Source organism: Perca flavescens, chromosome 5 (assembly GCF_004354835.1).
Source record: "Perca flavescens isolate YP-PL-M2 chromosome 5, PFLA_1.0, whole genome shotgun sequence".
Lineage (NCBI taxonomy): Eukaryota > Metazoa > Chordata > Actinopteri > Perciformes > Percidae > Perca > Perca flavescens.
The window spans coordinates 9390217-9405828 of NC_041335.1; the positions used below are offsets into that span (position 1 = coordinate 9390217).

The 15612-nt window shown below is 40.9% G+C and overlaps 1 protein-coding gene across 1 annotated transcript in view; it reads left to right on the forward strand.

Moving 5' to 3' along the window:
* The window catches only part of LOC114555927 (protein crumbs homolog 1), a 45252-nt gene that overhangs the window by 11358 nt on the left and 18282 nt on the right, over positions 1-15612 (forward strand). The window contains exons 2-6 of the mRNA XM_028578699.1: positions 3820-4515; positions 5438-5633; positions 8791-8930; positions 12029-12214; positions 12325-12438. Coding sequence (XP_028434500.1) covers positions 3820-4515; positions 5438-5633; positions 8791-8930; positions 12029-12214; positions 12325-12438 — 1332 coding nt within the window. The remainder of the gene's footprint in view (positions 1-3819; positions 4516-5437; positions 5634-8790; positions 8931-12028; positions 12215-12324; positions 12439-15612) is intronic.

Below are 15612 nucleotides of genomic sequence, written 5' to 3' on the forward strand. Positions count from 1 at the left end.
CAAACCCAGAAAACAAATGCAACAGAAAAACGCTGCATCCAGTTTACACAACAGAAGTTCTCCAGGCCTCTAGGGGGAGCGCTAAGTGGAACAGTTTGATTGAGAGAGAGAGAGAGAAAAGAGAGAGAGAGCAGATGAGAGGTTTGTTTTGGAAACGGGAAGGAAAATGTAGAAAAGAGGCGACATAAAAAGTTGCATATTAATTTTTTCGTTTGGCCCTAGTCTTACAGTATTATAAAAGAGCAACAGGTTTACATAGCTAACGTGTTAGAGACTGACTTCTACAAGAGCTTGCGTGCTAATACTAGTTAATGTTACTGAAAAGTAGAACACTTATTAAAAATCTAATAAAAAAATTAGAAAAACAAAATATCCACTCTCTCTGACATAACCGCACCTTCCGTTGTGTAAAGTGGATGCAGTGTTTTTCTGTTGCATTTGTTTTCAGGGTTTGTTTGCTTCTCATCTCAGTTTCTCTATTTGCAGCGCGTTAATGTATTTGGTTTTGCTGTGCATATTTGCAATGTGTTTGCTAAATGCTACGCATGTGTTGTCAAATGAACGAAGATATTTTCTTAATTTCATTGTGTCTTGTCTATTTGCATTTTGTTGTCTTAAGTTGCAGTGCTTTTGCCCCTGTCGGCCACTGTAGTTTATGGTCTTGGTATATGCAAAAGTGACTTTCCTTTTAATTCACTTTTGGTCTCCATCAAATAAAAATATATGTTCACCAGATAGTCTCTACATTTGTCTGTCAGCCACCCCAATATGTTTCATCTGCTGCTGTCTGGCAAGCGGTAACACAGCCTTAAAGGGGTGATAGAATGATTATATAGAGTATTTCACACTGTTCCTTATGGTCTCCTAATGGGGTATGTAACATTGGTTGGGCTGAAAATGGCCTGGTTGATATTTTATTGGCCCTTATGCATCCCTGTGTTTGGCCCTATTTGTAACAAGAGCTTTTCTTCCAAATATGGTATGCTCGTGAATATTTAGATGAGCTGCGCGCTGATTGGTTGAGCGAATTGCCATACGCAGACATTAGAGAGGCGACAGAATCTCATATTCCAGACACTGCAATGTTTCATTACCAAATTCACTTCTGAGACTTTTTTATGTGAGAAATCAACTATATAAAGCTCAAATATGGTCCGTCTTACCAAAATTGATGGCTAATTGCAAATATGGTAAGACGCATGGTAAGTGTCGGATAATCCTATGTGTACAAGACTTCGGCTAGTTAGCTTCATTTTTGGTCGTAATTTGAGTATATTTACAGTTTGCATTTCGTCACGCCACTTATACAACATCTAATTAAATGTTTTATAAAGCTAACAACGGTGTCCGATTTCAAGTTAATGAATATTTGTGAGCTGTAAGGGTTTCGTTAGCTGCGTTTGTCCCTACAATCCTATTACAAGATTGCGGCTAGTTAGCTTCATTTTTGGTCGTAATTCGAGTATATTTACAGTTTGAATTTCGTCATGCCACTTACACAACATCTAACTAAATGTTTTATAAAGCTAACAACGGTGTCCGATTTCAAGTTAATGAATATTTGTGATTTGTAAGGGTTTTGTTAGCTGCGACTGTCCCTTCAATCCTAGCTGTGTGTAGCTACAAATCACGGATAGTTAGCTTCATTTTCGGCGTAATTCCGAGTATATTTACAGTTTGAATTTCGTCACGCCAGTTATACCACATCTAACTAAATGTCTTATAAAGCTAACAACGGTGTCCGATTTCAAGTTAATGAATGTTTGTGAATTCCAGAGGAATTCTAAGAGGAGGCGAGATAGCTCCATCCAGCTGCAGGCTCTATCAATGAGACTCGTGGACAAGAGGCGTGTATTTCCCCAATCGTTTGTTTAAATAACTCAACACATTATAATTACACACATTAAAAGATTAACTGAAACCTGTGGTAAGACATTGCTGGTGTAACAAGCTCGCTGACCGTGCTCTCACTCACATACACCGGGCATTTAGCTAGCAGGAAGAGGGGAGTTTCAGGCCCTGGAGCTCTGTCAGAGCGGGGGCATTTAGTTGTCTATTACCCCAAGATACGGTGACTTTGCACGGGTATGGAGTGCTGTGGGCTGCCAGTCGTGACGGAGCTCCAAGTACCTCAGAGCAGGCCGGGGTCTGTGAAGGAAGGCAGGCTGGGCGGCGAGGCAGCAATATGTCAATGGCAGCAACACAGGCAGCACCGGTGCTGAACTCCGACACACAGTCGGACAAAATTTGCAATTAGCCATCCATTTTCGTAAAGTGGCCCATATTTGAGTTTTACAGAGTTGATTTCTCGCATAAAAAAGTTTCAGAAGTGAATTTTGTAATGGAATAGCAGAGATCTGCGTGACCTAGCTAGATTCAGAAGACTACCTGATCTCAGGTCAGTTGTGTAGCCTATGTAAATGTTGGGGCGTGACCGTTCTCTTAATACACCCATGGGCTGACAAAGGTTCCGGTTTTTGGGAGGTTGACATCAACTTCCAGCTTTGTTGAGATTTGCCCGTTTTCAGCGGCAGTTTCAAAATATGAGATTTTCATAGTATAGGGGTGTCAATGGGACTTTGAGTTTCTATGTATGTCCTATTTACCCACCGAACTGACGTTATTCAGCTATGACAGGGTCAAATCAGTTTTGCATTCTATCACCCCTTTAAGGTATGGCCCAGCAGGGTCTAGGACAGTTCTTTTCATCAGGCAATCAGGCTTATGAACAATGGACATTAATGACCTGTTGCCTGGGGGGGAGTGAACCAAACAATAAAGTAGTATGCTGTTAAACAAAAAACATCTACAAAAAGTAAAAAATCTCCATAGAGCTGGGGGAACTGCAGACCTGGTCGTAGTTCTCTGTCACATTACACATTTAATTTCAATTCAATTACATTACATTTTATTTATAGTATCAAATCATAACAAGAGTTATCTCAAGACACTTTACAGATAGAGTAGGTCTAGACCACACTATATAACTTAAAAAGATTTACTTACAACAATTCCAGTAATTCCCCCAAGAGCAAGCATTTAGTGCCACAGTGGCGAGGAAAAACTTAGGGAGACACATCGGGTGGTGAGGAAAACTTCCTTTTAGGGAGAAACCTTAGACAGACCCAGGCTCTTGGTAGGAGGTGTCTGACGGTGCCAGTTGGGGGTGTGATGAAAAGTGGCAATTATAGTCACATTAAAGATAATGGAACTATGATTAGAAATAGTAGTTGTAGTAGTTCATGGCGTAGCATGGCACTGCAGGGCGTAGCAGGATGTAGCAGGGCATAGCAGGGCGTATGCACATAGTCGTTTTATCCATTGTTATATCAAAATATTAATTGGAGCAGCTTTAAAGCTTAAATCTGCTGTAGATGGACAGCAACAGCCAGAAATGGTCCCCCTTGAATGAACTCAACCTTCATGTGGCAGTGGGGAGTCAAGGTGCTATGCATCACAGAATGGGGGTTTAAACGTAACACAGGCGCCAATTTCAATATTAGACTTCTTGAGCGTATAAATAAAAGCACACAGAATGATTACATAAGACAGTAATATTTAAGCAAAGGGAATAAAATTACAAACATGCATAATATACACATGATACGTTATATAATGACAGTATGATGCAAAACATTTGTAATTGAGTAAATGTACCTTACACAAGAATTTGGGATGGACTAAGACGAATATGCAATGTTTCGGCAATTGAATACCACCTCTCTCCATCCCTGTTTGGGATTTAGTATGTTAAGAAAGATAATTCTTTATAGAAAGATGTCTATTGCATCTAAATTCCAATTTTGTCTTCCATTCCAGGCCTACTGTGCACAGTAGCAGCAGACTCGTGTTTGTCATCTCCCTGCAACAATAATGCCACATGTCTTGACCACCTGGGTGACTATGTGTGCGTGTGCCCCAAAGGACCGGTGTGGTACATGGGGAAAAACTGTGATGAGCTGTATGACGCATGTATTATGGCACCCTGCACCAACTGTACCAGCAAGCCTGGGACTGACAAGTTCACCTGCCATTGCCCGGACGGCTTTACAGGGCTAAACTGCACCCAGGATGTAGATGAATGTCAGAGCAACCCCTGCAAAGGTAACCAGTCCTATTGTGTCAACGGAGTCAATGGCTATTCCTGCCACTGTCCCCTGGGAATGGGAGGGCACGACTGCCAGGAGAATGTGACTACTTGTTCAGAGAAAACATGCCAGAATGGAGGCACCTGTATGGACATCCCTGACATTGGGCACATGTGCCAGTGTGCGGCTGGGTACCAGGGGAGGAACTGTGAGGAAAACATTGATGAATGCCTGTCTGAGCCCTGTCAGAATGGAGCCATCTGTAAAGACGGGGTTAACGCCTACCAGTGTTTCTGTGTGCCTGGATTTCAAGGCTACCACTGTGACTTAGACATCAACGAGTGTGCATCTCGACCCTGTCAAAACAATGGCACATGTCTGGATGAGGTGGATCACTACAGGTGTGACTGCGCTCCGGGCTTCAAAGGTAAGCCAATGTGTATAGTAAGCCAGGGTTGCATCTCCTTTTGAAAGGAGAACTGTATTTATTTATCCTTTATTTAGCCAGGAAGTACCCATTGATATACACAATCTCTTATTCGAGTATGTTTTGGATCAAAGCTTCTTCGCTAATGATCTGACATTTTGTTATTGATTACCTAGAGGGTAAGCCCTAGGGCTCCAGACCCTTGGTGGGTTAGGGTTAAAATGCCAATTCCATGTGTGGCAATACATTTGTGGTAATTTTGTTTATTAAAAACCCATATTTGGTGTGTATTCCTTAATTAGGAAGGGTTCTGGTTGGATTCGCCATTTCAGTCCCATTATCTGTCATGTTGGATGATTCAGCACGGAAATTAATGTTTAGTGAAAAAAGTAGTGCACAGCAGTAGCACAGTTTCAGACTTAGAAAACCTGTGCTCAAGAGAGAGGTTTTATTGCTCTTTTTAGTGAGTTGGAGTAAAATTTAAATAATATAGTCATGGCATTACTTTTATGCTGACCATGCTTATGTTATCCAGTATTTCGTGACATCATTCAGTGACTTTAAATTTGCACATTTTCACGAGTTTTATTCAAACAAATCTCTAGATCTTTGAATGAATCATAATGCATTTTGGGGCGTAGCTTAAGAGAGATTAGTACATTCAGAACAGATAGTATGCTTTATCTTTACCTTTGCATAGAGCGTAAGGGGGGTTGAGTTTTTATATCACTGAGTACTCTAAGAAAAGAGGTTTCATGGCTCTGTTTAAGTAGAATTAGTCTGTGTAGCAGTTGTCCGTCTGCAGCTGAGTTCTTGGCAGCTCCAGTGTTATTGTGTTGTATCTGTACGTGTGCTAAGATAATTAGGTGTGTTGCCAATCCCACTCCTTGGCCCACTGTCATCCCTGCTCTGTTTCCTGCAGGGATTAATTGCGAGGTGGAGATCGATGAGTGCGAGGTGCATCCCTGCCAGAATGGCGCCACCTGCCGAGACCACATCGCCACATACACGTGTGAGTGCATGGCCGGCTTCCAGGGTCAAGACTGCGAGGTCAACATAGATGAATGTGCCAGCATCCCCTGTTTGAATGAGGGCAAGTGCATAGATGGGGTCAACAGGTAGGATTACACACAGGCATGCTTTGAAATGCAATACAGCATCATGTATAAACAGTTACACTGATACATACAAATGAAGTGTAGTACATGTGAGGCAGAATGCAATTGCCAAACGGACCACTGATGTTTGATTTTTTTTAACTAACAAAATGTAGACATATACCGTCAGCTGGTGTGATGTTGATTACCTGAAACTTAATAATACTAGAATTAAGGAGGTATTGACCTTTGAAAAAATTTAAAAGGTGCCAATCGCCAATTTTCATCATAAATCTGCAGGCTGAAATTAAATTGTTTCCTCTTAGAAATACCTGAGAGTTCATATTGATATGTAACTGAACTTGTCAGAAAATGTTGATGCTGTTTGTAACATTATTTTCTATCCTTTGATTGTAAATCCGAATTTTGTTTCCAGTGTCATGTTTATGTAATAACATCTATGCCAATAACAGAAAAAGGCTTAACAAGGCTAATTCTATAGTTGGTTTGACTCAAGATTCTCAAGAGAAAGGTATTAAAGGAAATAAAGAGGGGAGTTCAGACCTTACTTCAGTCCCTTCTTCAGTTTGAAGGTTGCCCTTTGTAAGATTTTGCAGTCCAAAAAGTATGTTGGTTGACCAGTCACCTGCTTCAAATGTTATCAGCCGATTGAATGCGCATTACCAGTTAACAATACCATAGAAATTGATAGATAGATTTGATGTGGTAGGGCCCAAGTCTACCTACCAGTTGGCTCAGTTGGTTCTTCTCCTGTGTAAAACCAAATGTGACAATGACTTTTTTGAAGTTACATAGTACATAGTAAGTTAACTTTTACATCATGCTCCTTACGTAAAGTCCTTAACTAACACCACAAACGTTAGTATTTCAACTCAAACCCCAATCTTTTACTCAACCTATCTAAGTAGTTTTTGATGAGATGTCTGACTATGAATAATGTAAGCTTTGGTGGAATTTGATCAAATGCCCAATATATCAAGGTTATACTCATATATTGAGTTAGATGGGGGGCTGTAAGTGATCACCGTCTTATCATAATTAGTGCAAATTTCTATATGACTTTCTATACTCTGTCTGTGTTTATATTTCCCTCTCATGTTGAGCTTGGTAAGGCCGATGTGTCATCCAGCAGTGTGTTGTGTCAGCCTGAGGCTGCATGGCAGACATTAAAGTTGACTAGCAGGGATAAGAATTAATCCACTTACTGTCAGCCATTGTGATGAGTCATTAGATGTCTGGAGGTGCTGAGAATACCTGGTAGAACAGCCGGGAGTGAGGAGGATGGGTAGGATACCAGACAACTGATCTAAATTGGTCCAGAAAACAGTATATCAGTGCAGGTTTCAACAAGAAGATGAAGTTGTTAGACGCCACTCAGCTGATCACCCTGAGCGCCAACTACACACCCATTCATATAACTTAGTTATCGTTTTAAGTGCACCTTCAAAAGGTCAATACAATGATGAAGAAATAAGTGCAGTTTTTTTTTTATTGTATGAATCAGCTGAAATAATGCTGTTTTATTAGTTGTGGCCAATACACAAGGTTTTCAGATTTATATTAACCTTGTTAATTACAGTCTTTGCAACGAGTACCACAACATTCTGTTTGTCTGTCTATTTAAAATCTTGTCATATATGTTTGTCTTCAAATATTCTATCATCTTTCTTTTCTATCTATCATCTTAGTCTGGTATGACCATTAACGTATGGTTGCTAATGTCAGCAAAGTTTAGGTATATATCGTTGGGTACAGTTACTGAAATAACATTATAACTCTTTTATAGACCGATGTCTCACTAACAGAAATCACTTCTGGGTAGACAACTGCCCGTTGATTTAAATTCCAGAGATATGTGAAATCGGCAAAGTTGTTTATTTCTGTTGTCATTTTCTACTGTTACATTTTGGTCAGACCTATCTGTGGTCTCTGCTGTGCTTATTTTCTGTACTGTGTTGCATTGCTAGCGCCTTTGATAAACCAAATCTAACATTACGAACAGCAACATGTTACCGCCGGTCGGACTGACTGCTACTGTAGTTTGGGTGGTGTCATTTTCTTTAGTCTGTGGCCCAACAGGCAAATTAGGTGTGTTAGTGTTTACATATGAAAGCATAAAAAATGCATTTTAAATGAATGAGAGTAGTAAACAGTTCCTTGTCCCAGTTTGCTCAGCGCCGTTTAATTGGATGTAAAGGGACTTTTTTACCAGGAAGTTATTGCAAACAAACATTGTGATTGGGTCTATACTTGGTTTCTGTTGTATCATCAACATGTTTAAATGGTTTTATAACTAGAGTTAAAACAAGTGGTAACCCAACGCACCTCAACAAGAGACATATTTGTTGTTTCCTACTTGTGGTGCCACTTCACTCACTAGGTTACCTAATCCATTAAAGGGTAACTACCATTTGTTTTTCAACTTGGACACTATTTTCCTATGTTTTTGTGTCTAAATGACTGATAAGAAAAACAATCTTTGAAATTGGTCCAGTATTAAGTGGGAACACTATAACCGGCAGCAACGGACAGGGCTGCAATGTAACCCTATGAGGCAAATGTGCATCGTCAATTTGGTCCACTGAAAGTGCGTTATTTTGCCACTGAAAGGCTCAGATTGATATTCTAAGTGTCTGACAACATTATGGAAAGGAGATAGGCCTTTTTACAATCTATTTAAGACATTTTTGTTTACCAGAAACATCTCTGAGGTCGCTAACGCTAAACCCACCAGACTCCATTTTAAAAAACAATATTTAGCGTGTATAGAGCCAACATATTTTCATGTAAATCGGTAAACTATGAGTTTATTTTAGAGTCGTGATGGTTGGAAAAGTGGAAAGACGACCTGAAACGGCTTGCATAGCTTTATTTTGTTTCTGTCGACTTTGAATGAAGTGTATTTTACGATGCTAAAATGACTGTTTATTTACATGGAGTCTGGTGGCTTAGCTTTAACGCAATTTTGCAACTGTTTTTATGTTTAAAAAAAACTCTTTAACAGAAAGGTCAACCTCCTTAGAAATCCTTTCGATAATGTTTTCAAACATTTAGAATATTAATTTGAGCCTGTCAGTGGCAAAACAAGCACTTTTGTGAACGTAAATCCAAGATTTTTATTGACTATTCCTTTTGTCTTTATTTATCCTTCCTCCAGCTATGAGTGTGACTGTGAGGGGACGGGCTTTGTAGGCGACCACTGTGAAGAGGATATTCCTGAATGTGCTTCTGACCCCTGCCAGCATGGAGCCACTTGTTTGGAGGGGACCAACAAGTACAAGTGCCTCTGCTGGCCAGGTACATCATTACTCTGGACCAACTCTACACCTGTTACAAACCAACTCTCACACAGCAGCAGTCAGCCATAAACTCACTGCTCAGTATAAGGTTATCATACTTTATATAGCCATTACATTCAACATAACATAATTACAGTGTGAACAATTTGTTAATATTCAGTAGATTGCAACAGCCACAAAGGGCTCTGCTTGAACACTAAACAGAAAGAATAAAAGACATTCTAAGGAAAGACATTTAAGGAACTTTAAAAGAAAAAGCTAGCTAGATGCTTGCACATATAAAAAGCATCAGGCTGGAAGATTCCCATACATACATCTAACCGAACAAAAGAGTTGGTTGATCTGACCCTTGAGTTTAGAGGACAAGAGGGGACAAAAGAGCAGGGCTGTGCTTTGCAATATGCAGCATGTATGGTAGAGCAACAAAAAACAGCAGATCTAAGCCCTGAAGGGCTATGATGAATTAAGAAAAGGGATGCATGAGCACACTGCGACAGAGAAAGGTGCAGACGTCAGCAGTCTTTGTCTGATTTTTGCTTTCATAATTGTATTTTGTGTGTCCATGTGTGCGTGTGTGTGTGTGTGTCTGTGTGTGTGTGCACGTTGTATGCATGTCCTAAAAATACCTTGTGCAGATTTCACAGATGGATTTAAAGAATAGGTTCGGATTTGTATTAGTCACTGTAATACTGTCCATACTAGCTATACGCAATTCAGTCTTTCCCACAGGTTGAGAATTTACTTGTTATGGCTGGGTTCAGGAAAAACTAGTCAAACAAAGGTTTATGAACTATTTATTGAAAACAATGATTAGGCTACATAACATTAACATATAATTTTGAAATAAATAACCATTTACATATTAAACATATCAGACTAAAAGATGATACAGATATAGATGAAGTGTAGCCATGATGTGCTTTGTCAATTAAATCTGGTTGGTTTGTTGTTTGGTTCAGCAGATAAAATACCTGATTACCCACAGTCCAAATAGGCTATTATATGTAACATAACCATAATACAGTGATCCATATGGAGAGTTACATGTTATTAAAAATCTCAACAGTCTCCTCTTAATTCCTGTTAAATCATATAAGACTAAGGCTATCTAAAGTAAACATAAATAAAAAATTGTTAGATCTTTGTTTGTTTTCCGTGTTTTGGGGATCGTAAACAGTTTTTTGTAGGCTACTATAGCTACAGGTCCTTGTTGCAGATCTTTTCTGAAGATTTCATTCAAACAACTCTGAGTTGTAGATTAAACCTTTTACAGCCAACTTAATGAAATATAGGGTTTTTTTCGGGCTTAAGTCCATAAATACATGGATTCAGGCATGGAGAACGACAACTGAGAGCTCAGTTAGCAACGATTAACTCTGTTAGCGGTAAGCTCCATTATGAATATATGGAGTGGAGGAGACTGCCACGGACAGGGGTATCAACCGAACTCTGATAAATGACTTTCAGGGAGCTTTGACAGCGGTGTGGCCGCGGCATTTCTACGGTTTGTTAAAGGGGTGATAGAATGATCATATAGAGTATTTCACACTTCCTTAAGGTCTCCTAATAGGGTATTTTATATTAGTTGGGCTGAAAATGGCCCAGGTGCTATTTGTTTTGGCCCTTATGCATCCCTGTGTAATGGCTCTATTTGGAACGAAAGTTTTTCTTCCAAATATGGTATGCTCATGAATATTTAGCTGAGCTGCACGCTGACTGGTTGAGGAACCACATACACAATACATTGGAGACGATACAGCAGGTCTCGTTCTAAACACTTTTCTCAGGGCCAGTAGGCTATTCCGTTGTACAGTCTGGAACACTGCATTTACGACCGTGGTTCTTTTTCAATATCCTTCCAAAACCTCCAAACTTTCTTCTTTTCTAAAGTACACTGCGCAGCTCGTGTGGGAGATCCTGACAGAGCTCCAGCTCAGCGGGTCTGTGAAGGGGGAGAGGCCGACAGGGACGACAGCAAACCCGGCCAGCAGCCGCCGCCTGTCCCGGCAGATTGTGGAGCTCGTAAAGTCCGACACTGTCCTACCAAATTTGCCATCAATTTTCATAAAACGGCCCATATTTGAGCTTTACATGGTTGATTTCTTGCATAGAAAAGTCTCAAAAGTGAATTTTGTAATGGAACAGCAGAGATCTGCACGACCTAGATTTAAAAGACTAACTGACCTCAGATCAGTTAGTGGCCTATGTAAATTTTGGGGCGTCACAAAGATAGAAGGTAGAGCCAAATGAGGAGGAATTGGGATGTTGACATCAACTTTTAGCTTTGTTCAGATTCGCCCGTTTTCAGCAGCAGTTTCAAATTGTGAGATTTGCAGAGGAAAGAGGTGTCAATGGGATTTTGAGGTTCTATGTATGTCCGATTTACCCACCAAACTGTCATTTTCCAACTATGACAGGGTAAAATCGGTTTTGCATTCTATCACCCCTTTAATACAGTTAATCCCACGATAAGACCACCAGCAGCATGCTACTAGCCTGAAGTCATGTATGTCATGCATGCAGAGCGCGACTTCCAAGGGGCTGGTGGCCGCTGGTCTGTGTGCGCTGTAAACAATACATTGTTGATTGGGGAAAAAAATGTATTTGGATTTGATCTATCTGGGTGGGTCTCAATCTACCTATGGGCAGCACTGCAATTGTTATCGAGCCCTTGTGTGACTGGGGACGAAATCCACAGTCCTTGTTAGTGTTGCCAACTATTTTCAATGGAAGTTAGCTCAGGCATGCTTGAAAAGTAGCAACATGACTTCCCATGTTCCCATGGCCAATAGTGGTGTGTGAATGCTATTGAAGGGCGGGTCTTGCCTAGAAGTTGCATAATAACGCATCAGTTACATCAAAAGCTTGAAAAAAAGAATACGTTTAAAAACAGTCTCTCTCACTAATTTAACACTGGCCATTATTTTTTAATACATAGGCCTATATGTGGACTATATTGGTGTATGCATGTATATTACGACAGGATGACCTCACGGCCTGTTTAAAAGAAATGATTACAGTCAATTTAATGTACTACTGTACTGTATTAAGACAGACTTATCCTTCAAACACGTAATTGTGTCTATATGTGTCTAGGTTACGAAGGAGAGAACTGCCAGCTGGATAGAGATGAGTGTGAGCAGCATCCCTGTGAGAATGGTGGCGAGTGTTTCCAGCGCTCAGATATTGTGAACTACGGAACGCTGCCTGAATTCAGCAAAGCCAATTTCAGCTATGAAGAGGCAGCTGGCTTCATCTGCCGCTGTTTGCCAGGATTCACTGGTAAGCCAGTTCACAACAAAAACCTTAGTTTCTTGGTATATTGCCTTATTAACTCACAATGAAGTGGTGAGGACAGAGATATGAATGTCATTAATATGTTCTGTCGGCAGGAGACAACTGCTCAGTCAATGTGGACGAGTGTGAGTCTGCTCCGTGTCAGCATGGAGGAACCTGTCAGGACCTGGTTAACTCTTATCAATGTGTGTGTCCAGATGGCTTCACAGGTAGGAAGAAAAAAAACGCTTATCTGCTATTTTCTTATCTCCTAACAAACAAAACTGAGCTGCTCTTCCTCCAGAGGCACCCCGCAGAGTTGTGTCCTGTCCCTGTTTTCTGTTCACCCTCACTGACTGCAGAAGAACAGGCACTTACCAAAGTCACCATGACAGTTGCTGCATGTGCTTGTGGTCAATGAGCTTGTACAGCTGTGATGCTCAGGCTACGTGTCCACGGTGGCGTTTTTTGGACGGGAGGGATCGCCGCGCTTCCTGATGGGCTTGCCACCATAGACAGTATATAATGGACCAATAGACCCCGTTGTTCTGGACGGAGACCAGTGAAGGCTATTAGAAGCACTTTTCCGGTGATGGCCAGCTTTACTGCGCAGCCTCCAACTGAGAGAATGTGACGTGAGCAACGTGTCTGAAAGTTGGAAGTCTTCTGGTAGCTGTGCCAAGAGAAATCTCAATCATTCCCAATCTTACAGATACGGAGACTGTAGGTGTATGTAAGGAGATAACATGGGCACAGGCTAATTATTTATCACTAACATGCTAGTTAACATTAGTAATTAAACCTAAACATCTCATGTAAGTCAAAACTGCCTGCGAGCTTCTCCTGTACTATACGGTAATTCCTCTACTATGCGACAGTAAGTCACTTGGTTATGACACAATCGTTAGCCTATTTTTACAAAAACGTCTGCTACGGAGCCATAACGTGAGGTACAAGGTAATGGAGCCTTTTATACATTGTCGTGTTTCTTTGGAACTAAACAACGGAGAAATAGAGTCTTTAAATGCTTCAGATGTAAAGTTATTCGCAGTCAAGTGACGTAAAAAAAAAAATGGCGGTCAGCGGAATGCTAACAGGAGGTGATGGCCAGTTAGCAACAAAATGGCGCCATGATGGCTCGAGTTCTGAAGCGAAGCTTACCCCCTTGCTTGCCACTAGCTAGGTCTCAATTTCTCTTCAATGTCCAATGGCAAAGAAAATAGGCTACACCCTTCCACAACCTCAATGGCTGCACCCGATTGGAAGAACACTTTACTTGTGAGCTTTGAAACAGACCACAAGGCTAGTCTTGTTTGGAAACCTTTGCTTATTTTACGAAATGAGTTCATTGAAATGTTTTTCTGAAAACAGTGTATGCCTAAAATAAGCTATGCCGCTGTATCTGTCTTCAGTTTAGATTGACCAATGTCAGTTTAAAAGACTTTTGTGAGTTTTCGAGAGGCGGCGAGTCGAGCTGAACCCCCCCCAGATTTGCAGAAAGTAGCCTGAACCTCAACTTTATGCAAATTAGAAGCAGGCAACTCAACGCCCTGTCTCTTGAAAGTCACCGCAACACTGCCAGAATGCAATGCCCAGCTGCTTACATAGACAATGAATGGGAAGCGTGGAACTGACACTGCCATTGGAAATGTACCTAGATTTAGGGAGGCTGAACATTACTACGACTCCAGTCTCACTTTGCCAGACCTTGGTCTGGCTAGTCCACACAGCTTTCCGGGATGGGAGAAAAACTTGCTCTGGTTTATTGGCATTTCTTTAAACCAATCACAATCGTCATGGGTGGCGCTAAGCGTCGGACGGAGCCACGGTGCCGCTGCAAAATAGCCTCGGGGAGGAACTTGTTTTGGTGGAAGATGTGATGTTTTACTCATGCAACAGAAACCTCAGCTTGGACAGATAGTCTAGCTAGCTGTCTGGATTTACCTTGCAGAGATCTGAGGAGTCCTTAGAAATCCATGCATCTTCATCAAATGTAAGTAGGCATTTACTTACATTTCAGAATTGCATTCTGGGGTAGTCCGTTGACTTTTATCAGTGCAAAATTACAAGGATCCAGTCAAGCTAGATCAGCATAAAGTTCGCCGTGCTGCAGGAAACGGCGATGCATACATTCTGATGCTGTATCGAGAAGGACTTTATGGACATTGATTATATAGTCTGTCTGTGAGTCTGTAGCTGTGTCCGCTGCATCCGCTGCATCACCAGACTCCCCTGGCATAGCTTTTCTTTTTTTTCTTTTTTGCGTTTTGGTGGCAATGCGGCCTGCACTTCCATTTCAGATTCCTCACTTTGAAATCTTGTGTTTTGCCCAGTTTACAAAATTGTCTGTGGCCTTTTTCACTGTGTCAAAATCTCTCACATAGTTTTTTCAGTTGCTGGTGTGTTTTAACGATCCGATGGGCACCCAGGAGATCCATCCCGCTGGTTTGGAGGTACTTTGACAAAGGCGAAGTCAGTGAAAAAAATCCGCAGGAACACTTGCACAGTCAAAACAGTCTCGTACTTTAAAAGTAGTATGTGTATGAGTATGTTGTAGTATGTGGAGGGCCACATAAAAAGCATTGTCTGGCTTTTGGTAAAGGCATTCTCATGAGCGGGTCTGTAGGATATTGTACAAAAATGTATGCCCACCAAAACGTATGATATCCTACGAAATCAGGAGAAATCTGCAGAGCGTCGCAACGGTGGCTACGGACCCCTGTCACAGCTCAGTTGTATCAGCGGCAGTTGGTAGATGTATTTAGCCGAAAATTAGTGACTTTGAGCCGGGTACAGAGCACAGCTGCCGCTTGTTTCGGGGACAATTACAGTTAAATTTAGTCCACAAAATAAGAGCTTTTTGCCCCGACGAAAGTTAAGATTAGGCACCAAAACGACAAATTAAGATTAGGAAACACTCCCAAGGAACACGCATTTCCTGGGTGAAACTCTCTTCTAGTTTTCCCCGGGAAGCGAACTCCGTTGCCTGGCTTGAAAGTCCTCTATGTTAACGCCTACCCATCCACTCCGACCATCGCCCTACATGGGACCTTATACATCAGCCGTCAATGTGAATACAGCAACAAAAAAAAAAAAATGGTATGCTTACGAATTACAGTGCTTAACGTTTAGTAGCTTTTTGAACGAATGGTTCATGAAAACATGCTCATCTGGTAAGATACACAGGTCTGAAACGTTTTCTAAAAGTGTTAATTCCATGAGAGAAATTTCATCAACAACAATCTTTTGAATTCAAAAGGGGTTTATTCTTTGTTTGGAAGACATAAACCATCAATCAATACATCAGATAAATCAATAATTAACATAATGGTTAGTTTCAGAGATGGGAAGTAATGAAGTACAAATACTTTGTTACTGTACTTAAGTAGATTTTTCAGATATTT